This window comes from Panicum hallii, chromosome 4 (assembly GCF_002211085.1).
Source record: "Panicum hallii strain FIL2 chromosome 4, PHallii_v3.1, whole genome shotgun sequence".
NCBI lineage: Eukaryota > Viridiplantae > Streptophyta > Magnoliopsida > Poales > Poaceae > Panicum > Panicum hallii.
This window is the reverse complement of record NC_038045.1, coordinates 10044622-10068944: the sequence shown is the minus strand read 5'-3', so window position 1 is coordinate 10068944 and position 24323 is coordinate 10044622. Positions and strand designations below refer to the sequence as shown.

The 24323-nt window shown below is 48.0% G+C and overlaps 2 protein-coding genes across 2 annotated transcripts; both read left to right on the top strand.

Moving 5' to 3' along the window:
* Positions 1 to 14914: 14914 nt before the first annotated feature.
* On the top strand, positions 14915 to 15661 carry LOC112890337 (putative RING-H2 finger protein ATL71). The gene has a single exon (XM_025957244.1). The coding sequence runs from the start codon at positions 14915 to 14917 to the stop codon at positions 15659 to 15661; it is 747 nt and encodes a 248-aa protein (XP_025813029.1).
* A 489-nt stretch (positions 15662 to 16150) lies between these two features.
* LOC112890014 (RING-H2 finger protein ATL11-like) lies at positions 16151 to 17691 on the top strand. Its single transcript, XM_025956840.1, has one exon. It carries the CDS (start codon positions 16432 to 16434, stop codon positions 17563 to 17565), a length of 1134 nt encoding a protein of 377 aa, XP_025812625.1. The 5' UTR covers positions 16151 to 16431; the 3' UTR covers positions 17566 to 17691.
* Positions 17692 to 24323: the final 6632 nt, after the last annotated feature.

Sequence of the window (24323 nt, the reverse complement as noted above, 5' to 3'; positions counted from 1 at the left end):
AAAAAGTGCAACAAGCACTAAAAAAGCTAAGGGCCTATCGAACCTAAAGGTATCAAAACCAAAACACCTTCGGCTAAAAAATAAAAAGTGCATTAAGCACTAAAAGGACAAGGGCCTATCGAACCTAAAGGTATCGAAGACAAACACCTTCGGCTAAAAAATAAAAAGTGCATTAAGCACTAAAAGGCCAAGGAGCTATCGAACCTAAGGGTATCGAAGCCAAAACACCTTCGGCCAAGGAAAAAGAAAAGTGCAGTAAGAACTAAAAGGCCAAGGGGCTATCAAACCTAAAGGCATCGAAGCCAAAACACCTTCGGCCGAGGAAAAAGAAAAAGTGCAGTAAGCACTAAAAAGCCAAGGGCTATCGAACCAAGGGTATCGAAGCCAAAACACCTTCGGCTGCCTCATGGGTGGAAGTAATAAAAACAGTTGGGAACATCGACCGTCGCCTCTCGAAGGCCACAACTATGTAAGGTAGCAAAGCTCGCATGCCTTGCAAGCTTTGCATACTTACCTAAAAGTGCAACAAGCACAAAAGCCAAGAGGCTAGCGACCCCAAAGAGTTCCAAAGTCAAAAGACCTTCGGCCTAGAAAAATTGAAAATGCAATGAGCATTAAAATGCAAATACGGTCATTTATCAACGAAGGCTGGGGGGGAGACATTTTTCCTCAACCCAAAATTATTTTAACCTTCGTTCCAACATCGACCGACAACCAAAATGTTTTACCACAGATACTGCATAACCCTCACACACCAGAGACTTGGGAGGGGGGACGCTTTTCTTTTACTAACCAAAACAAAAGCCAAGCCTCTGTTGCGACAAAAGGCCATAACACAAAACACAGTTTCCCAATACAACCTCCGAGTCACAAAGACTAGGGAGGTGGGAGATATTTTTCAAACGTAAAGAATCAGTCTTTATGCCTCGAAGGACACAATCATACAAAGCTGCATACACAAATCATTATTTGACCACCACACAAAGCTTACAGTTCATAGCAAAACATCTTTGATTACGCAAGTTACATGATTGCACGTCACTCAGTACCTTGATCGAATATACATGCTTGAAAAACTTGCTCACACTAGCTTCGGGATGAGAGAAACCGTATCTCTCCCAAGCAGAGCCGGGCACGATGACCCCGCTACAACCTATGCTCATCGGAGGTATGTCCAGCACTGGCTTCACAGACAAGAGCACCTGGCCAAAAGGTGGGAATATTTACATCAGGTGTTTCTTTGAATCATGGATCACAAAGTTTCTCAAAGAAACTAAATATACACCTTCGAATCCTGGTCACCACCATCTTCAGTAACCTTTGTTCCGGTGCTCCCAGCGATCTCTGCAACCTTCGTCAACTTGTCCTTAGCCTTCGTTTCAGGCCCCAGCCTCTTTGCCTACACAGAGTCAGTTCACTTAGACCCAAAATCAACAAGGAAATAAGAAAACAAAAACATATAGGACATACCTCTTCCAACAGGCTTTGTGCCATGTTATGAACAACCTCTTGTCCGGCAACTTTCCAAAACCTTCGAATAAAAGCCTTCTTTACAACTTGAATGTTTGAAATATTTTGACTAAGATCCGAGTACGACGGAAAAACATAGTTGCGAGAGCTCAAGCGACTCAAGTCCTAACAACCTTCGTGATCCAACATTGCAAGAATGCTTTCACAAGAGATGATGGCCGAGTTGTCAGAGGCCATATTTAATATGCCTGCCAATGAGGAGAACTCTTTTAGGATCCAATTGAGTAAACCTGATGCTCTCCCCTCAGGATCTTGAGGTAAAGGCTCAGGTTCAGCTCCGAAGGTTGCCAGAGCCTTTTTATACTCAAGATAAATCTGATCACTCTTCTCAACAATCTCTCCAATGGCCTTGTCCATTAAGGTTCGAGTTTCATCGGCCTCCTTCAACAATTTCTTGATCAAGTGATCCTTCCCCGCACCTTCAGGCTTAAGCCACTTAATCTCCTACTCTAGGGTGTTAACCTTCGCGGCATCCTTCTCCACGGTGGTGCGATGGTTTTCCAAAATTTGATCGTTCTCATCAATAGTTTTTTGCATTTTCTGAATAATGTTTCATGGTCGTCAACTTTCTTGGTCAAACCCTGAACTTGATCATTACGCAGAATCCATAGGTCTTCCAGAGTCTTGTTCTGTTCCTTTAGCCTTTGGTTTATCATAACCAGGCGAAGGTTCTCAGCAGACCTATTCAGTTGAGCCTCGCCATCCTTCTTGGCGCTCTGAGTCGCAGCTCGGCTCACCAGCAAAGCCTATACAAAAACAAAATTGGTACTCAGCAGATAACGAAAAACAACACGGAAATACCAGCAGAAGGAACACCACCTTCAAGCACAAAGACGTAGTAATGTGCCCCAAAGACTCAATCCCATATACACCCAAGTTCTTACCAAACTCTGCAAAATGCAATGCATTAGGCAAGGACATATACACAATAAAAACAAGAATGAATCATAAGCCTCGAGAAACAACCATCATCATCAAAGTATTCAAGCTCCTCCGAGAAGCCCCTGACCTGGGCAGAGGTCCCAGCCTCTGCAGACCCCTCAGTGCCAGGACCTCCAAGCATGCCACCAAGTTCAGTCATAAGATTCGCAACATCTACTTCAAGGGCATAGCGAAGGTACGGGTCAATATCAGGCCCCTGAAAAGCAAGATGATGAGTCACTAGAACTTCACCTAGCTCTGTAAAGCTTCGAGGAACAGCCTCATCCGTCAGCTTTGCCTCCTTCGGAACAGTTGCACCATCGCCGCCAACTCCAAACGAGCTCGCTGGCATGACCTCCCTTGTTGGAGAGGATCGAACCTTCAAGAGGCTCGGCTCGACATCCTTAGAAATACCTTCGGAAGGAACCTTCGGGGCCTCCTCATCGCTCTCCTCGTCAACCAAGTTCACCATACGAGTCGGCGCACTTGGCTTCCGATGGAGGTCCAGAATCACCGCGCCAACGCTATCTAGATCTGCATGCAAAGAGCCAAATTGCTCAACATCAATCTCTATAGACCTTCCCCTACTCCCAACACCCCAAGGAACACTACGTTCAGTTGCCTTCAAAGCTTTCATAAAAGCAGGACTTCCCATATCATATTCGGCAATCTTGAAAGAATACTTACTTGCACCAGCATCCTTCTTCTTCCGAACCCCCATCTGACTCGACGACAACTTAGCAGAGGGCACCTTCGGAGGTTTCCCAAATGTGATCTGCCTCGAGAAACCAACAACCGCTGATGATGTTTCTTTCTTCCCCTTCTTAGCCGCAGGCTCCTCCAAGACCACATTCCCCACCCCTCTTCCCCTCTTAATAGGCTCCGGAGGTGCTTCACGAGCTTCATATTTGATGCGCATCTCATAGAAGCAGTGGTTACTACAGCTACCATAGGAACAACTATCCAAAAAGGCCTTGTGTTCCCTTTTGTTGTAGACCCCAAGCAGCGCGATAGCTTCGTGCTCAACCTCCACCGCCACCACCTCATCACTAGAATTAGCGGGCCGCTCAAGACCAAACTTGGGACAGGAAATAGGGTGCGTCAAATTACAAAGCTTAAACTTCGAGAAGGACTTGGCTGCCCAACCGTAGGTCAATGGCCAGAACTTAGCTGCCAGATACTCCTCCACAAGATCATAGCCACCAATAGATGCTGCCACCGCCCTGAATGAATCCGGCGGTACACTCCTTGAATTCCAAAGTTTTGTCAAAATTTGGTTGATTGACATGTTGAAAAGGTACAACCTTCGATGCAAGAGGAAAAGTCTTCTCTTGCGGATCATCTGAGCCAGCAAAACCAATCTTGGCATAAAACCAATAAAGAGCCCAATCATCATCCCACTTGTTCTTCTGCCAATAAGAAATCTCAACATGATCCAGCTTCAAAATCTTGTTGTTTCTCCTCAGAACAAAGGTACAATGGCCGCTCTGCGCGATGTAAATCTCATCCTCACCTTCGAAAGAGATCTTCCGACCCTAGGGATGCAGCTCATAAAATCTGCAAAAGGTGCTCGGAGACATCGGAGCACCGAAGGTCCTCACTGCCCAGTAAAATTTCAACAACTGAATGATTGCATTCGGTGTCAAATGATGCATCTTGACATTATATTTTGCAAGGATATCAGGAAAAGAAGGATCGAGCGGAAAGCATAATCCAGCGGTAAAAAAGTCACGAAATACAACAGTTTCACCTTCGTGCGGAGTAGGGGTATCCTCATTCCCCAGAGGCCGACACTCCACAGCCTCAAAGTAGCCCTTGTCAACATAAAATTTAATAAGGTTCTACGAAACCAAGGATCTCCCAAACTCGAAGGGTTGCTGTGGCAGAACCAACCTAAATTATACCGGCTCAAGTACGCAAGTCCATTCCTGAGGGCTCCAACGTGCTTCAAACGGTATAATCCCTTGGCCTGTCGGGTAACGTCCCGATAAACCACCGAATACAGGATCAATAAGGTTACCTCACACGAAGGTGAGTCTAGAGATACATACACCATCATATTTTACATAATAGGGAATTACATTACAAGAGTTTCCAAAAGTAATACGAAGTTTCAAGTTTAGGGAAAACATTACAAACTGTTAAAGTTATGGTTTTTGGCAGCGGAAAACAAATGCGACAATTTATAACACGTCGTCAAGTCTAATGCCATGCTAAGCCCGGGCACGACATCACTCGGTATCATCAGTGTTGGTCGGGGACGGACTCCATTCCACGAACCAACCATCTGGGAGAGCACAGGGCCAAGGCAGGGGAAGAGTAGGGTCTTCAAAGACATTACCTGAAAAACATATAACTAGCAAGGCTGAGTATACTAATACTCAGTAAGGCTTATCCGGGTTTGGGTATACTTTAGCCCATAACTAGACTCATGAAGGCATTATAAAGGTTCTAGGTTTATTTTCAGCTGAAAAGCAAAAAAGAGTATAACCTACTTTCAAGTTTTAGCTTTCAGATTCTAGCTTGATTAGCCATTTTAGTTAAGCACCTATACTAAACAAGCAAGATAGAGATTATCATCCATCAAGATTATTCCATCAATAATTATATTTTTTACTCGATGTGGCAGAAGGGATAAGCAGTCTCAATCCTCGTGAGAGGCGGACGATTCTGAATCGAATTCAACCTTGCAAGGTAAACCTAACACACACGCTTGGAACATCCAAAGATTGTTCCTAAGCAACTGTTTCTCTCATATTCCGGGTTATGGATCAGGGCCACCACAAGCGACTGCAGGACCGTACGCACATCAATTGTGCAGGACATACGTCTGTAGCGCGACTACAAAACCCGTATTCTTGTCTGCCATGCAGAACGTACTCCCACACGTCGGTGCGTGTAAACATAAAATAAAAGTCGAGTGGTGCAAACGTGTCCATTTGCCGGGCCACTCGGGTACTAGGCTTACCGCTTACCATATTTCGCGGCATGTGGCTAGTACTTTCAAACGCTTAGCCACCACTACCACACATTTCGACCTTAAAATTTTTATCAAAACAAACAGGGTAATCTTCGGTCATGATACAGCACATGACCCTGTCCATCATCCTTATAATGGTTGCGGAATTGTAAACAAGCAACTCCTATATCGCGCGAGTGATAGGAAATCACCCGACTTTTACCGGTCCTATTTAGCAGAGCATCTAAATGACAAGGACTCGGATACAATACATTGGATTCCTAAGATATCATGCAACTAGGGTTTCACTCCAACTCCTAGACGTAATGCAATATATACAATGTATAAGTGAAATGGTAATAACTTGAAATATTGGGATATGCATCGGGGCTTGCCTTTACTGGTGGGGCTAAAGTCAGGGATGTTAGTATTATTATCTTCCGAACTTGGTTCGGGGCTTCAGATAATTCCTTGGTGACGTTCCTTTGGGCTTCAGAAAAGTCCTCCACAGACTCCTGGGAGATCTTGTAGGTATCGTTTGCGGAAGTAGTCGTATCTACATGCAATGCAATATTACACTCAAATGTGCACATAAAACTATCTTAATTCACGATAAAGTTGCAATTCAACACTCATTTAACATACTACTCACATAACAACCAAAAAGATTTGAAACTAAACTTAGACAGAGCTTTAGAGGGACAACTAATTAGAATCGGCTACTTGTTGAAGATTATAACAGAGCCGATGGAAAACAACAAGGTTTTGGCTGATAGAATTGGCAAAAGAGGGAACCATCTATACAGTATTAGGAAATTTGCTGATTTCATTTCGGAAGAGAAATCGGCAGGAGTAATCTCTGTATATGAGTAGAAAGGATTAGCCGATTTGGTTCACCTGAAATTAAATCGGCTGATATGGAAAGGAACATTGAAGGTACAGTACTTCAAGTACAGAAAAAGGAAGGATCTTGCCGATTGGATTATCAGCATATCTTTGGTCTATCTAATTGGTTGGTGTATTGGTCTTGGCCTTAACCGATGAGGATGCATCAGGTTTAGCCGATTGATGTGCTTTGGTCGTGCCTAACAGAGGCGTGTCGACTGGGCTATCTTACTGATCTAGGGTTGTGTACTTTGGCCTATGTAGCCGATGGATAGGGTTTCCTAATTGATCGACGAAGGTATCAATTATTTTAGCAGAGGGGTGACAACTAAAGCAGCTATATCTTAACTGAGATGTGCTTAAGTGCTATCCTAGGTAACTAGGTGTGATTGCATCGACTTGTTTACGTCAGCACAACAATTGAGTGACGTACAACCGATGGGGTTACCTAAGCCAGACTTGTTACAAAAACTAGGTGGAACAGAATACTAATATCGGATTGGGCTGATGAGACCACAAGTACGGAACTAGATTGAGGAGGATGTGGCTGATGGGTTTGTGCCGATGGGACATGTTCTACAGATGTGCAGCCAATTGGAGTGGGGTTTAGGGTGTATGACCGCATAGAGCCGATTTCCTAGCCGATAAATCGGCTGATAGAAGTGTGCGGATAAGGATAGGGAAACTAAGGATTGATCGGCCATGTTCGATTGATATAGAAGACAACTGGAATCGGCTTGGATCGGCCGATAGCAAGAATCTTAAGATCGTGTGTGCATCTCCGATACATCGACTATGTGCAGCCGATGTAGGACAGAACAAAAGAATTGTATCGGCAGTAGCCGATACTAAAAAGATAACAACCGTATCAGCTAACCAGCCGATGGTAGAAGCATATCAAAAGAAATGCATCGGCTGACAGCTGTTACACAGATACATCGTAGACTCAAAGAAAACGGATGCTTAGCGGCTGAGCCAATAGCCGATGCTGAAGCATAGCTGTAGAGATGTATTAGCTAAGCAGCAGATACACACGGACTAACAAGGATCCCTATACGAAAAGGACCTTAAGGAAATGGCAATCAAAATAAGGATAAAGTCTTGATGGCAGGGATATGATCACTCGTGTAAAAGGATTAACTAAATGTCACATATCTCTACTTAAGACATACATCTTATGATTTACCTTCCAGCTACAACATATGCATACAATATAAGGTTCAATAAAGCACTCATTCCCTAATATTTAACCTAGACCACAAATCAAAGACTTTCAACTCAAGATCACAACATAAAACTTGTAGATTTTCACCTAAGGATTTAAACAAAACTGATTTTGTATTTTTATGAACTTCTTACGAAATTCTATGAAATGTAGAAGTTCACTGATTTGAAATAAAGAAGACTCTGGAAATTTTACAGAGAACACCCTAGAAATTTTTAAATCAAAATAATCAAGTCCCTGGTCGGGGAAAACAGAGAACAGGAAGATAACGACGATATTCCGGCAAAGGGGTCGCCGGCATTAGGAAGATTCAGTAGGTCAGGGCAAACCTTGGGGTAGCCTTGGTTGTGGAGAAGAACAGGTGGAAAGTGAATTCTCGCGGTGAATAGGATCGGCGATGAGAAGTGCTCGACGATGTCGAGGTTCCGTGGGTGACGAAGAAACTTGCCAGGGGATTGTAGTGGGTGGAAGATGACCGGAGGGATATTCCTCATGGTGACCTGTGGTGATGGTGGTCGGTTGAGTGATCAACGAGGGATAGGAACTGCTGGACATCGTGGGCCCCTGGGACGAGATGATAGAGCCGAATTGGGTCGCTATGCCAACTCCTCCACGAACTTCAAGGTTCTCTTGCTCACGGGCTGAGCCTCCTCTGCTCACGCCCGTGTGCTGCAGAAACACGGTCGGCACACCTGCGTAGCATCTTGTAGGATCGCCACGCCGGGTTGCATCTCCTGTGCGTTGTTCCCGTTCTGCTCTCACACTACTGGCTCTCAACTTGCTCGCGCGTGGCCTGTTGCCTTGCACGCGCACTCGCCTGCGGAATCGAGCCGAGCCGGCTACTGGCAAAACACTTCCGCTCGCACTCGCGAACGTGCCGGTTCAATTCCGCTCGGACCTCCGGGTTCTGCAACTCCGCCGCCCTCTCCATCTGCTGTGACGCCATCAGGGCCGGCCTACCACCGCCGCCGGTCTTGCGCTGCGCGTCAAATCTACGCTGCGTTGCTCCTACCTCGACCTCCGCATGGATGAAGGGAGCTCGCCATGCGTGGCTCCTCCGAGCTCGTCGCATCCGGTCGCCGCCTCTCCTTCCGGCTCGCCGCTCCTCGTGCATCTCACGAGCGAGCGAGCTCGCGTCCACCCTTCCCGGCCACCGCCCGTCCTCTACATCTCGCGTGCGCCGCTTGCCTCCTATCACCTTGACATTCAATATTCCGATGAATTCGATCATGCCTATTTCTCTCTTGGAACCATCGGAATGAGAAGCACCGCCTGCATGTTTTCCGGAGTCACTAGTCTGATGAGAGACAATCCGCAGGCTTGGCTTCGCTTCTCCCGCGGCCAGCATTTCATCGAACACCTTAGCTGCGTCCTCGATACGGGCAGTCTTGCACCACCCGGAGATCACCGTGGCGTAGGTGTACTTGTCAGGGTCGATGCCACCGCGTTCCCGCATCTTGCGCATGACCCCAAGAGTCGCCTAGACGCGGCCGCGCTGCTCCTCCGGGCTCACCATGCCCGGCCACCCCGCGCCGTTCCAGTGCTGCCTGTACGCCTGGCTCCCGCGCTTGCACAGCCTGCCTGCCAGCAAGCCGCTCACGCGCCGCCAAGCCGCAGCTGCTGCGCCAGCACCTGCCTCCGCGCCCGTGCCGCCTGGATCCCGAGCGCCCGCGCTGCGCGTGCCGCACTGCTAGCTCCCGCGCTCACGCTCGCGCCCGCGCCTCCAGCGCCGCCCGCGCTCGCCCGGCGGCCGCGCCGAGCCGCAGCCGAGCCGCGTGCACCCCGCTTGCGCCGCCCGAGCCTGCTCCGCCCGAGCGCACGCCGTGGCCCGCACCGCCGGACCCGCTCCTGCGCTGCACGCAGCGCCGCTCTGCCGCATGGAGGAGAGAGAGAGAGAGGAAGAACCGGGGTGGAGATGAGGATGGAGCTGCCGGTGAGGAAAGGAAAAGGGGCGCCAGGGTAAGAGAGAGCAGAGAAGAAGGACAGATGGAATTTCTCAAGGGCTTATACGCAATTTTAGAAAATTGCAGGGATCTATCTGTAAAGCATAAATTTCACATTAATCTAAAACCCTAATGAAGAAATGCCCAAAACGAAAGTTGGAGAGTTTTTCAAACTCTACAACATTGCTTTAAGGCCCAAGTTCAAAAACTCAAAACTTGTATCTTTACACATGAAATTTTGAACAAAAGTTGGATTTGAATTACTTTTATCCTAAAGAATATAATATCATAACATTTAGGACCTAAATGCAAGCATTTATGACACGTCATGATGACGGGATAGACTCGTCATAATGATTGGATAGACATGTCATATTGACTTGCACCTTTTACACTTTAGCCCTGAGTAACTTTGAGAATTACTTTTGTAAATCATCTACTTGCACAAAAGGACTTGTACTTTTATAAAATTACATAAACACCCTTATTTTCACCATTTTACCCAAACTTTTATACAATTCAACATATGCATTTCTAATGCAACTTTTTGGATAAATATATATTTTTTTACAGGGGATAAAATAAGAAAAACATATTTGCAAAACCACCCTTCACTTATTTTGAAGTTACCTCCTATCCAATTACACTTTGCAAAAACAACCCTAGTTTTTCCCATAATTACAAAAATACCCTTTTTACTTGCACTTTAAATTTTCAAAAACTTCACATAAACATACACAAGCTTTTCACTAACAAGCACATACTTCACACTAATAAATTATGTGCCTAATTTACAGGTACTTGAACTGTCACAGTAACTTTGGGTTTTTCATGACCCATCAGATCAGAAAGATCAGCGTCCACTTGAGACAGGTCTTCCTCATCCCCCGATAGCTGAACCAAATCCTCAACCTCTAGAATAGCTTGGCCACCTTCGATGAGCTTATAGTTTCTTTCAAGCAGACCATCCCTAGAAAAGAACAACAAAACTAAGACAAAGAACTGCAGCCCAAGAAAATAGAAATGAAAACCTTCGATTCACTCACAAAGATCAAGTAAAACTCTCGCGAAGGAAGCAGCAAATCAACTCACGACACGTGGCACTAAGAAAATGAAATACGAAGGCTACTAGCTGATGAGAGCGTGAAAGCGACTCACCCTCAACCACTGCTTATATAGGGGGGCAAAACGAATAGTAAACAACCGGCGGTAAACCCGAGAGGAAGCCCAAACTACGCCCAATAAAAACATGACACATAAGCAAACATAACCTTCAGCGTGTGCCAACCTCCGACGATTGGGGAGACGTTTTTCTCGGAGGATGGCTGGCAATCCTTGTTCGAGGGTTTGGACCGACGCAGTTGGCCCTCGCCCACGAGGGGCTACTGTTAGGGATTGCCACTCCCGAGAAGGTCTCGCCGAAGGATATGCCAAAGGTCTTGAGGAATCTTCGGGCAATCTAAAAGTCATTACACAGTTTTTTTGATTTTATCTCGCAGTACTGGCTCTTTCATTGATGGTTGAAGGTTTGCGCCTAGCTGAATGCGCGAAGGTTACGTTGCGACCTTCGCGCGAGGGTGGACCAACCGTGTAGAACTATGGTAAATGCGTCCGAGGTAAACACTAACTTTTGGATGATGAAGGAATCAGTTACACAATCTTCAACAGCACGAAGACCTCAAACGAAAGATCAAGCGTTCTGCGGAACGTTTGATATCATATGAAGAGCGTGATCATCTTGTAGTAAACAATTTGTACGTCAACATCCAGAAATAACCCAAAAATCATAATATCCCACGGATATTCTAGGTAGGTAGGGGTATTGTTAGGATTATGTAACGAAGGTAGGGGATTTAAATACCCTCATCTTTTAATGTAGTTGGGATAATTTTTTAAAATCTTAAAAGTGTATATAAGATTATTCCATTAAGTCAGAACACCATTTTTACTTTTCTGTTGGGGGAAATATTCCTCGGACGCCAGCAGCGCATGTCCTATGTTTGCTTAGCACTTGCGCGGCATCCAGCTGACCAGGCGCACATCTGCTCTGCGCGCGGCATCGAGTTGGTGAGGGGCCCCTGTGAAGGTGCTGCTGGTGGGGAACGACGGCGTGGTCTACGATCGGAGCTGCTACGGCCCGAAATTTGAGGAGTCGTCAAGTCGGTGGTATTGGCAGCAGCTTTTATTGGCCTTGCACCGCTCCGATTGGATCTGGTGGATCGATATGGGTCTTACGGATCAGCATTACAGGCCATGGCTTTGGATTCGCCGCGAGGTAGAAGCATTGGGAGGAGCTGGTGCTACTGCTTGGCTCTATTGGAGCAGGGATGGCGTTGATTGAGGACAGGCCAGGACATTTAAAAAAAAAACCAGGCCAGGACTGGAAGAGCACCTCTACTTGTACCTGGCGAGGGCATGAATGCTACGTGCTGCTGCAAGCAACAGAGGAGGGAGAAGCTAGCGTATCGCTGCTTGCTAGGGAGAAGAAAGGAGGAGATGCACGCGGTTCAGCACTGAGCATGAATAAATGGCTGGTAATTTTTAGGTAATCCAATGGGTTTCTGGGTAATCCGATGTTCTTGTTTAGGCAAACCCATTACCTAAATTTTACTTACTGGGTAGAGTTGGGTTGTAAACTGGTTTGAAAAAATCTGGCCCACCTGCATCATGACTGTTTGGTACAACGGGCATTCACATCGGCTAACAGCCATCGCCTTCCCCAATTCCCACTCTCTACCATTCTGTCTCCAACTACACTCAAAATTCATGAAAATATCTCCTATGGCCAATAGATATTTCCTTTACATCTTTAGAGAGCTAACAAGATGTACCAAAATTATAAGTTAAGACTTGACACCTGGTTATAAAAAATTGATATTTCAATGTTACAACTTAAATTTTGATGCCTCCCAAGTTAGCATGAGAGATATCTATCAAGGCCTATCTTAACCCAATAAAAGGCTATGTCCAAAGTAGTGATCTTTGCCTTCTCACTTTCCACCTCTCTCGATCTTTCAGTCTTTGTTTTTATGCTAATAAATCTGATCTAGTTTACAGGGCAATGAACTCCATGGATCAGATAAGGTACTCAGTGTCTCTATATTCATCACTTAGAGGGCCCACACTCCTGGCTAACCTAACAACTTACAAAAAAGTGTTTTAGGTCAAAGGTGAATCAATTTGAAAGTTCAAGAATCATAGATTTGAAAGTGGTTGCTTCAAATTTCTTTTTTCAAATACTATTTCAAAGTTGGAGTTTCCCATTTTTCTTAAAGTTACAGTTCCCAAAGTTCAGGAGTTTTATTTGATCTATGTAAATATGAAGTTCAAGATGTTTATTTGATACTCCAAAGATGTATTTTGAAGATGAACAAAGTTGATCAATTCAAAAGTTAAAATTTAGGTTCTAAAGCTCAGTAATTCAAATTACAAATTCTAATATTCAGTTAGGAAATTTTTCAGACTTATCAAAAGCAATTCCACAAAATGCAAGTTTCCAAATAAATGATGATATCAAACAACAAGCCCATCCCATACGCTTAAAAACGAAACTACTTAAAACTATATTGCTAGTTCTGGTCCAAGAGAAGAACAATAATAAAAAATGGACTGAGACTGCAAGAAAAAAAGGAGTGATAAACCAGAGGAGCAACGTTTGGTTCAAGGGATGCATGTACTATATCATTTCTAGCCTCTCCTCCAAAGAGGCAAGAGCTCTCTCTGCACTCACCTTCTTATTATACATGGAATGTTACAATCCATTTTAAAAGTAGAAAGTAGGTATGTTTAATTTATTTGAATTCATCGATAGGGAACAAGAGTGGAAGCGAGACTAGATGCAAAGATAGATGGTTAGAAAGTTGTAGCTCATATTGATGTAAGGTCATCTTGCTACAAAAATAATAAATTCTACAATCTCTATCCTTGATAAGTAGTTCTACTAGAAAAAACTCATTAGAAATTAAGAAGATAAGGTCTTTATCTCTTGTTTTGTTGTAAAGTTTTGAGTTGGACAACCATCATATTACTCACTTAAATGGATCTCTATTGTCTTCACAATAAAAATTAGGAGAGGTAGTTGTGTTGCATTTAATGTGGGCAATCAAAACAAGAGTTTCTTATCAAACAGAATCAGCAATCGTTAACTAACTATTGTTGAATAGGAAGTAGGTGGATTGATAGAAAATCTCTTAAAATCAACCATTATCACCAAGAGAAATTTGATCTCATATGGTTACAGGTGCAGTATGTTTATTTAAATTTTGGAGGAGAATGGCTTGTATTTTTTTCTTAGACTTAAGGGACCACAATAAATCTTTTTTTTCTAAAAGGATGTAATGCCCTTACCAGCTTACGCTCTCAATTGAACGTTACCAACTTGTCCATTATACCAATACATTCAAAGTCTTGATTTGTCTAATACGGATAACGAACAGTACTCAGCACGGATTGTTGGCATTCCAAATAAATACTAAGTTTTAACCTCAGTTTGTTAGGGTTTTCATCTTTTAAAATAAACAATTGAATATAATTTTTAGATTGATGCAAAACTTTAAAATTTAAAAAGGTTATAAAAATTTGAGATTGAAAGTCTCTTGCCATAAAGTTTGGAAGTTTTTTAATTGTCGAACAATGGCTACTGGGATTTGTTAACATAACATACTAGGATTTGTTAAATGAAAATAATATTAAGCAAATTTGATACAAAAATGTTATTACATGATTATATTTTTTAAAAATAATTTTCAATAAAAAATACATCGGGAAAAAGTAATGGTCCAAGACATATAATGGACCAAAATAACGAATCAAAAAAGCATGAGATAGTAGTAGGGACCCATTGATTAGAAATACTCAACCAGAATATAAAATACCAAAATTTGACTTCTTAAACACGTAATAGTTATGCTAGCTACGGCTGATGAAAGTAAAAATTTACGTACATCCAAAAGGTGAGAAAATCAATTCTAGATCAATCAAATGACTGGTGAATATTCCCTTCAATTTTTGGGTAAATCCTTTGGCTACCACTGTAATTTTTCTCAGTCGCTTATTTGCCATTTTCTGCCAATTTGAGTGGCACGGAGATTTCGATGACAAATAAGGGATTGCAAAGTTCTGTTCATTTTACATGGCACTAGCGGAAAGTTTCTAAAGGAAAACGACCTCACTTTATTACGAGTCGTTGGAGTTTCAACGCGTCATTCCATTCCATGGGAGCTAATATAATAGGCACGCTTAGCATCAGCTTGCAAGATGCCGCGTTCGTCTACGTGCAAGCCATCCCCCGAGCTCAACCTACCTTCCAAGGCATGCCACACTAGCCAGCCACTACGGCACCACCCGACCTGCACGAAGAAATGATGCAGAAAACAAACAACTTCCCGCGACATTCCCGTCTTGTCCCTTCCTCTCTGCAAACGCTCTGCCGCGCTCGCGATCTCCGCGGCAATGCCAGTCGCCTCGGCGTCCACGACGGCGCAGTACGCGGGCATCGGTGTCTTCGTCGCCATCGTCCTCTACGTCGTCCTCTACTACTGCCGCTCCTTCAACTCGGTCTTCCTAACGCGCCGGCACGGCTCCAACGCCGCGGCCGGCGCCGGGGACGACGACGCGGTCACCGTACTCCCCGGCCCGGTGCAGGCGCTCGGCCTCGGCCCCGACGACGTCGCCGTGCTCCCCACTTTCACGTACCGCTCCCCCTCGCCGGGCCGCGGCGACGCGAGGGCCCCGGCCGCGGCGGCGGCGGACTGCTGCGCGGTCTGCCTCGACGAGCTCCGCCACGGCGCGCTGGTGCGCATGCTGCCGTTGTGCAGGCACTACTTCCACGCGGGGTGCGTCGACGTGTGGCTGCTGTCGCACGCGACGTGCCCGGTGTGCCGGGGGAGCCCGGGCCTGGAGAAAGTCCGCCTGGGCGTGGCGTCCCTGTCGCCGCCGCTCCCGCAGCTGCGCCGGCTCGGGGCGGCGTCGCCCGAGCGCGAGAGGGGGGAGGCGTCGGGAGCGAAAGACGCCGTCGTCTCGTCCAGGTCGCCATCTCCAGTGAGGTCCCCCATGCATTTTGAGCTCATGGTCGCCATGGGCAATGGTAGCTCGGCTGTGTCACCGTCGCCGCCTCGGCCAAGAACGCCGGACGGCCGGATGTGCAGGACAAGATCACCTTCTCCGGCCACGTTGGAGTCGCACGACGCTGGAGTGTAGAGTTCGCAAAAATGTACTTGGGCTTTACTCGTTCTGGGCAAGAATTTTCTATGCTTCACTTTGCCCAGCAAATTTGTGCATGCAGATGCAGATGAGTTGTGTAGTGAGAAAAAGTGGAAACTACCATCACATTCCTCTCGAGCTCTGTTCCAGACTTCCAGTGCTTACTCTGTTGTCTGTTCTACATAAGTCACCGCATAGTCCAATTCCGCTCTGAAGCAAAAACGGGGAAAAAAACGATTCCTCCAAATTTGCAAAGTAATGGTTTGATTTCTGACAACGCTATGTCAGACTTTCGGCTCAATCCCGGAGCCAATGATCTTATCTGAAAACTCATGCAGACGCAGGCTTTAACAGTGGTTGATGAATATGCGCTTGAAAATCAATAAAACTTTCATTATCAAAAAAAACAACGGTTGAAGAATCGATGCATGATTTTGCCTACGAATCATGAAGTTGACTTGAACCCTATCCAATTGTCTGCCAGCAAATTCAACCAAACTATATTCACTATTCTATACTAGGATCACCAATCATGCCTGCGCCAGATGATTACTGAATAATCCATCGATGTCAAGCTAGCAGTTCAACGGCTAAACTAAACACAGTGGACAAAAAAGAATCCTAGCAACAAACACAAATCCATTGTCCAGCACCGTATGAACACCAGCAGCATACAACTTATCTCAAGGTCATACTATATTCAGCACGCAACCTCTTGCCTTAACCCAGGGCTTAAGTCCAGCTAGCGACCCAACTGCAATTCTATCATGCACTTGGCGTGCATGCGGCGCACACATCCCCTCTCATGCCTGCGGCTGCCTCTAAATCCCACGTCAACCACCGGGATCAATGATTCGCTTACCGGTTGCCAGCGACATGTCGCTCGAACCATCTCAAGACAAGCTCACCGGAATCGGACGTTCTTTGCAGCAGCAGCAGCAGCAGCCATGTCGTCGCCCGCCGCCGACCCTTCCGTCGACGGCCCGCCGGCGCCAAACACCAGCAGCTCCAACTTCACTCTGCTGTACATCATCATCGCGGTCCTCGTCGCCGTGATACTCTACATGGCCATCCGCTACGGCCGGTCGGTGCTGGCCGAGTGGCGCCAGCTCCAGGCGGGCGGCCACGGCGCGACGTCGTCCGGGACGACGGGGCTGGGGCTCAGCGTGGACGACATCGCCGCGCTGCCCACGTTCACGTACCGCGCGTGGGCCGCGTCGGCGTCGCCGTCGCCGCTCGGCGGCAGGAGGAGGAGCGGCAGCAAGGGGAGGGCGGTGGAGTGCGTGGTGTGCCTGCAGGAGCTGGAGGACGGCGACGTCGTGCGCGTGCTGCCCCCGTGCCGCCACTTCTTCCACGGCCGATGCATCGACGCCTGGCTGTGCGCGCACTCGTCGTGCCCGGTGTGCCGCGCGCACCTGGAGCCCGAGCGCGCGCGGCTGATGGAGGGGCTCGTGTCCCCGCCGCTGCCGCAGCTGCGCCGTTGCGGCGTGTCGCCGGAGCGGCCCACGGCGTCGAGGGTCCTGGCGGATATCTTGGCGCGGTCGCCGTTGAGGAGCAGCTGCTCGACGAGCGGGTCCAAGGAGATGATCGTGTCCAAGTCACCATCGCCGAGGCCTCACTTTGGTTCCAGGTCTCCGTCTCCAACCCCGCCGGTGTACGCCGGGGTGTGCGATAGGTGCTCGAATTCATCGCCGCCGGGGGTGTCCGAAATTGTTGTTGTCCCATCCAAGTCGCCGTCGCCGATGAGGTTCAGCACCAGCAGGCAGTTGTCGGCGGTGGACATTGGAACATTGGAAAGCATAGAGGTGATCACGCCAGCATCACCGTCACCGGTGCTAATTAGAGAGGACGGTGGTGGTTCGCTGTCGAAGTCGAAGTCACCATCCCCGTCGCCACATTGAATATCGTAATTGGTAGTTGCTAAAGCATGAACACTTGAATAGGCTTGCGATGCATCTGATATTTGATTCTTTTTCTATGTATTTGTCCTCCTTTATGAAAAAACAAAAGGTTTCCTGATTCTCAAATTCACATTTCAAAAAGTTTATGTGCACTTTTTTCATGGAAGTGGTATTAGACGCTTAGCATTATTATCATGTCGCTTAGCACCGGATGACTTGCATCTGCGAACTGAGCATAACTCAGCTGGTAAGATTCTTTGAGGTGGAATCTGCCTACACGGATTCGAGTCCTCAACTTAGCATAGTGCTTGCATTTTTTCAAATTTATTAAATATTTAACCGGCAATGGTAGGCAATGTGCCTGTCGATAGCGAGATGTCTATGGCGACTTCATCAGTTTAGCTCAGTATCTCGGAGGTGATCATAGAAATAGTGTTGCGTGCGTGTATTCGTAGTGGTAGGTATGAGTAGGTGTTTTGAAAAAATGATGACTTGCATCCGTTAAACGAGTCCATCGATGTTCCCCTAAGAAGAGGCTGTCTGTCAAATTTTAGTATTTTTCTTCTCAAGTATTCTTAAGATGTGCTAGTTCAGTCTCTCGGAGATGCTTATAGAGATAGGGTTGTGTACCTATATTCAATAGCATGAATGTATGTATGTACGTGTTTAGGAAAAAATGATGACTTGCATCTGTTAGCCAATCCGTTGATGTTCAGCTAAAAATGGGTTGTGTGTCTCACACTTTACTATTTTTCTTCTCAAGTAAAAGTATTGCCTTCGAGTAAAAACATGTTCCACTCAAGAAAAAAAGTAACTCCGGTCGAATTTGTGAATGTTGCGCTAAAAGAAACATTCTACTAGATTTGTAAAATGTGAGTAATTCTTTACTACTCCATAATTCTTTTTTCGATAGACCTATTTTACCTTGACATAATGATGAAGGAGAAGGATCCTGCTTACCATCCAATTAATCATGTCATTATATACTCCTCGTTAGCCAAAATAATATTTTGCGTGGAATCCTAAGTATCCATGTCATCATATATATATATATGCGCCAATATTCTTTCTAGAGTTACTTTGTATGAGAACTGAAATGATGTCCATGTCAGATCCGAGGCGACAACTCAAACAGGACTATAAAAGTAGAAAATTTCAGTTTTGTAAATAGGTCTATCAAAAGAGAATTGAGGGAGTATAATTCAACACTCCACTATTTTCTAATCAAATTGCAAAAGCTAGAATTCAAGCTTGAGAACTCTGACCCGATATCTTATGGAGTTATATGCACCATCAGGAAATCAAAACTCTAAAGTTGATGAGGAAATACATGGCCAATTCACTAATACTTTAGCTTAAATTTTTGAGTGAAAACTCAAACCACGTAACTCAAAGTTTATGATATCCGTTTCTCTTTTGTGTATGTTGTTCTCCTTTCTGGCCTGGAAAAAATTGATGGCTCCAGCAGCAAAATGTAACTCACATAGTAAGAAAAAAAAGAATTAAATCAAATACAACCACCATTACATGTTTTATAAGAAAACAGTGAGAGTACTCATTTTTGTAACATGAGCAACAGTGAAAGGGGTTCGGCTGGCCTAGGGTAGGGCAGTAGCTCATGATCTGTTACGTACTATGATCTGAATCCAAACGGCTAGAGAGTGCAGACTGCAGGCCGGGGCACGTTCCATGTGATAGGCCAGATCTAGCTCCACACAATTTGCATGCGCAAATGAGCACGAGCTGAGCGTTATGTGTGACGGTTGTTAACACAATGATTGCCGAGCACGTCTCGTCCCTCGTAAGCCCTGATGATGGCGCGGGAGACAAAAACCAACTAGGCGTCATTACATACTTCAGGTTATAAACACTGCTACATATAAACACTATTTCACAGGTGGCTTAAATGTGTTTGTACAACTGGTTAGTTCTCAATCATGATGCAAGTGGGTCACATTTGGTGACACCAGTTTACTACCCACCCTACCCAGTAGCTAAAATTTAGGAAATGGGTTGACCCAAAAAGAAATTATATATTACCCAAAAGCCCACTGGGTCACCCAAAGACTACAGAACTCTGAGTCCAGTCTGCAGCCATATCACCCTCTCCGCACTCACCTTGCCCACTATGTTGTTCAAGCACCTCGAGAGTGAGCTCGAAGCCCCGTCATCGATTGCGCGACCTCCATCTCCTGCTACGCTATGCGGACACAGCGGCACAACTCGGGATGCGTCGGTTCCGGAGATGGGCAGTAGCTAAACCAACTCAAAATGTGTATTGCGCGTTGTGCTCGGAGGTGGTCTAGCACAAAATGACTCAAGATTTATATTGATTCAGACAATCATGCTCTAGTTCAGTCGGGGGTCAGTCGGTTGTATTGCTTGAGCCCAGGTACTCATGAGAGTTAAGAGAGTTACAAGCTTGCGAGTGGATAATGCGGTATGGTCGAGATCTGTCGAGGTGTCTTTCCGTGGTGGATGACCCTCTCTTTTATAGTCCAAAGAGGGGTCTCCCTTACAGGGGAACCAAAGGTAAAAAGACTGAGATACAAAGAGAGAGTGTTCCTTGCTTCACTGGTCGGAGTCGCCAACTCTGTCGGTCGGAACCTTCCGATGACCACCATCCAAGTCCTGCGTCCTGGGGTGCCCATCTTATCTTGTCCCTGTACGTCATGCTCCATCGGTCAGAGGGCGAGCGTGCAACGATAAGTACGGTACGGTAGTCACGCTCCGTCCCTGGTGCTACGCCCCGTCACTCGTTGTGATGGAGGCATGTCCACCGTGTCGTGATGACGTTGTGTCCCGTGCCTTCGTGAGGATGCGTAGGTGGAATAGTATCCCCCCACCGTGGCAATAGAGGGGACTATAACCCTCGTGGAGGGAGTGGTTGGCCTGTACGGCAAGTTGACTTTGGCGTGTCTGTCCTTATCCTTAGCACCTAGCCCCGAGGACGGTCAACGTGCGAGGCCTGGCCGGCCCCCACCTCGTCAGTCGGGGAAAGTGACACGTGCGTGGCGGAGTTCGGTTGACGTCTTAAGTCGGGACCATAGTACGGACCTAGGCCTTGGTCGTCCCCTCGTTCGGGGACGCGGGCCGAGGCTCCAGCTGACCGGCCGGCCGGTCGGGACCGTGGGTCTGGATGGCCTGGAGAAAATCATGGTCCAGGAGACCGCCCGTTTGATCAACGTGTGATCCTAGGCCATCCAGAGTGCCAGCAGGGAGTAGGCCCGCTGGGGAACCCGGGTCCCTAGACCCATCAGAGGCCCCTGAGCGGCTTTGCGATTTGTTTAATTGGGAAGGAGCTATTCTCACTGCGCTGTGCTTTTGCTCAGAGTGAGAGGTCACATCGTGCTGCCTCAGCCGTAGAGAGACACCGTGTAGCAGAGGCTCCCCCTTGTGATAGCGAGTCAATCGGGGTTGCCTTGATCTGACCATGCAGTAAGTGTGCCGCAGCGGTACCAGCTACCTTCTTTTTGGTGCGGGACATCAAGGCTTGCCCGATACGTCGCGTCGGCCTACCGCAGAGTGGCTCCTCCTTGTTTTCCCGTGAGGATTTCCATTCTTTTGAGGTGGAACAGCATTCCACACAGCGAAGCTGGCTTTTAAAACAAGGGGCGCTCGAGCAACTATAAATAGAGGCGCCCGAGACCTTGTTTTTGAACCCATTCAGAACCTGAGTGTGGGCGAGCCTTGTCTTGTATAATGGAGTTGCTCTCAGCCCGTGTGCGTTCACCTGACAGAGTTGGTGGTTCCTTCAGCATCTGGTGCTAGAAGAACACTTGCGAACGACAGAGGATAGCGCGTGGGCGACGCCATGCACCCAGGCCTCTCCTAAGCTTGGTCCTCCGAGTGCTCAGCTCGGATGATCGAGGGGAGCGGGTGCACAGGCAGGGCACCGTATCCATTGGGCAATCGATGCAGCTTCCCCAGGTGCCTTGGGCGACTATGGGGAGGTGCCGGATCCCGGCGGAGGATGTGTCAGTGCTTCCACCGGCCGGGTCCGGATACGGGGAGGAACTCTCCTCGTCCCTTCCTAATGCGGAGCGTGCCTGCTGGAGCTGCCGGGGAAAAAGAGAACCTCGCTGTCGCTTGAGACGGTGAGGGAGTTCAGTTAGCGGTGGCGGGGCCCTTGAGGAAGGGGTTGCAAGAAGAAGGCTTATGAGGAAGTTCTCCTCCCAGTCTTCCCGCACTTGTAGTAGCCCTCCTCAAGGCTTCCAACGTTACCACCCTTGTGGTGGTAACAGGTTTTTGTACTGTGCTCTGCAACACTTACTTGCCAGGAATAAAGTGCGTTTATTCTGGAGTGCTTTGTGTCTGCTGCGCCCCGACCACAAGTCTGGTCATGGGCTAGATGTTTGTCATTCTTTCTGAGAAGGAACATGGTACCCCGACTTGCCATGGCCTTTGTCATAAAGGAAGGCGGTCGGGTCGGGGGAACCGTACGCGTGCACGCGTAGAGGTGACCCCGTCCGCGGTCTCTATCACCCGTCGGGGGCTTCGGCTTGCAGAAAAAGCCTCGCTAGTTGGTGGACTACCTGGTGTATGCCCCCACGGATTTGAACCATGGGTGGCACAAAGAATGGTTCTATATCAGGAACCCAGCGGAGACGCCGTTCCCAGCGTTCACGGGGGCGCACCCGTGAGGAAGGAGAGCTGGACATGGGGCCCCCCTACTTCGGAGAAGGCGCGCGTTGGGGTCCTCGAGAAGGCGCTGCGGGAGCGCGTCGTGGAAGTGGGCCTCGACGTGGTGCGTCTTCTCAGCACCGTGCGTTACTCCCATTGGCCGTTAGGACCACCAAGATGTGGGAGTACACCGGCATCACGGATCCCGACCAGGTGTCAACGGCGGCAGTGACCGACGGCGAGGTGTGATCGTGGCTCGATGTGGTGCTGAAGGTGGGGAATCAGCGGAGCATCGTGGTCCGCGGGCCTGCAACAAGGTGTACCAGCTCAATCTGGTAAGTTTTTTCCCCTCTCCTTCCTACTGGTCCTCGAGTGCTTGACCAGCTCCTGACCTTAGCTTTTTTTTAGGGACTCGGTCATCCCCAATCCTTCCGTAATCTCCCGAAGGGGGCGGCGGGCACGGCTAAACAGGCCACCTAGGTAGAGGCCTCCCGGGCTAGGAAGAAGAAAAAAGCCGAAAAGGTCAAGAGAAGGCAGAAGAAAGAGATGGAGATTGCGCATCGGGTCCTGATAGGAGGGACCGCGATGCCGTTCTTCCTGATAGGAGGGACCGTGATGCCGTTCAGGAAGAGCTTGAGTTGGAGCCTTCGTCCAACTCTGACGACGGTGAAGAGTCTGAGGAGGCGGAGTCGGATGACTCTGTGTTCATGATGGAGCCTCGTGGCACCACGGTGCTGGAGATCGTAGAGGGCTCCAGGATGTCTACCGGCGCTCCAGAGGTGAGGAAACACGCTATGGAGGATGATGTGGCGTAGACACATAAGGCAAAGCTTGCCCAAGTGGAGCAACACTTGGAGGTGCCGCAGACACTGCCACCTTCAGTAGTGGACATGGAGGGGCGTGAGGACGAGTAGGAGCAGCGCGCCAGTCCGGAGGCACGTCCGACAACGGCGAGCGTGGTTGACCCGCCCCAGGACCAGTGGGAGGTCGCGTAGAGTTCACTGCCTGATAGTGCCGGTCGTGGTGTTCCACAGGTCAGTCAGGGGTCAGTAGGGTCGGCCCCTATTTTAGGCCATGCGATGGGGCATGGTTTGCGGTCCCTGCTAGGTGCCCGGAGGTTCGAGAAGTTTGGGCCGCCGCCGATTGGTCGGGTGTCGAGGTAAGGGAATTGCCTCGAGGTTTCAACCTGGTTTCCAAGTATTTTTGCTTTATTCTACTTTTCCTCGCAGTGACTCGACGTCAATCACTTTTGGGGCTGATGTTGAACACGTGCCATGGAGGCCTAACACGGTACTATTCACCCCGATCCGAGGAGGAGGCAGGGGAATGGCTTCCACGAGCGGGTCAGCAGTGATGACGGCATTCCCCGCACCATCCAGTACGAGGGTGACTGTGGTGATACCCCCTCCACCTGGTCCTGGACGAGGGGGGGGAGATCATGACCCCCGTGTCCCCAGGCGAAGGAGGGCACTGTTCACCCACGTGATCCAAGTTCGAGGAGGACGAAGAAGTTGCGTCGGTGTCCGTGGACGTGGACACTAAGCTCGTACAGCTGCCTAAGCGCGAAGAGGCTTAGGTTTAGGCGGACCAGTTCCCTATCCAGGCGAGCAATCCCCCGGTGTAGTAGGCAGTGCTAGAGGGGAGCCAGGAGTGGTCGATTGTTCCTACCTCCAGATCGTCCGAACCTACGAGCGGGTCAGTCGGCGAGTGGGTGTGGCCCGACCCTAGCAAACCGTGTAAGGCCCAGTTCGTTTTGTGCGATTAGCGATAGGAGGAGCTCTAGGACCTTCTTGAGTGGAGCGGGCGGTCGGCTTGCAGTGAGCTTGCCGCTGTGGATTCAGGGCTCATTGAAGCCCACAAGAAGGCTAGGGTTGCTCGGCAGACCACGTCCGGTGAACTGCTGAGTTTTGCTCAGGTGAGTCTCGGCATCCCCTTTTTCACCTTCGTTTCTCCGATGGCAAGTATACTGTTTTGGCATTTCTAATTTTTTGCTATGAAGAGCCTAGCGGGGATCTCACTGAGCAAGTCCTGGTTCCTTCGGGAGGAGCACGCCCGACTGGGGCAGGAAACGGTGGCTTAGCGACATGTCGAGGAGCTAACCCAGGAATTGGAAGCCGCTCAGGTGTCAGAACTCC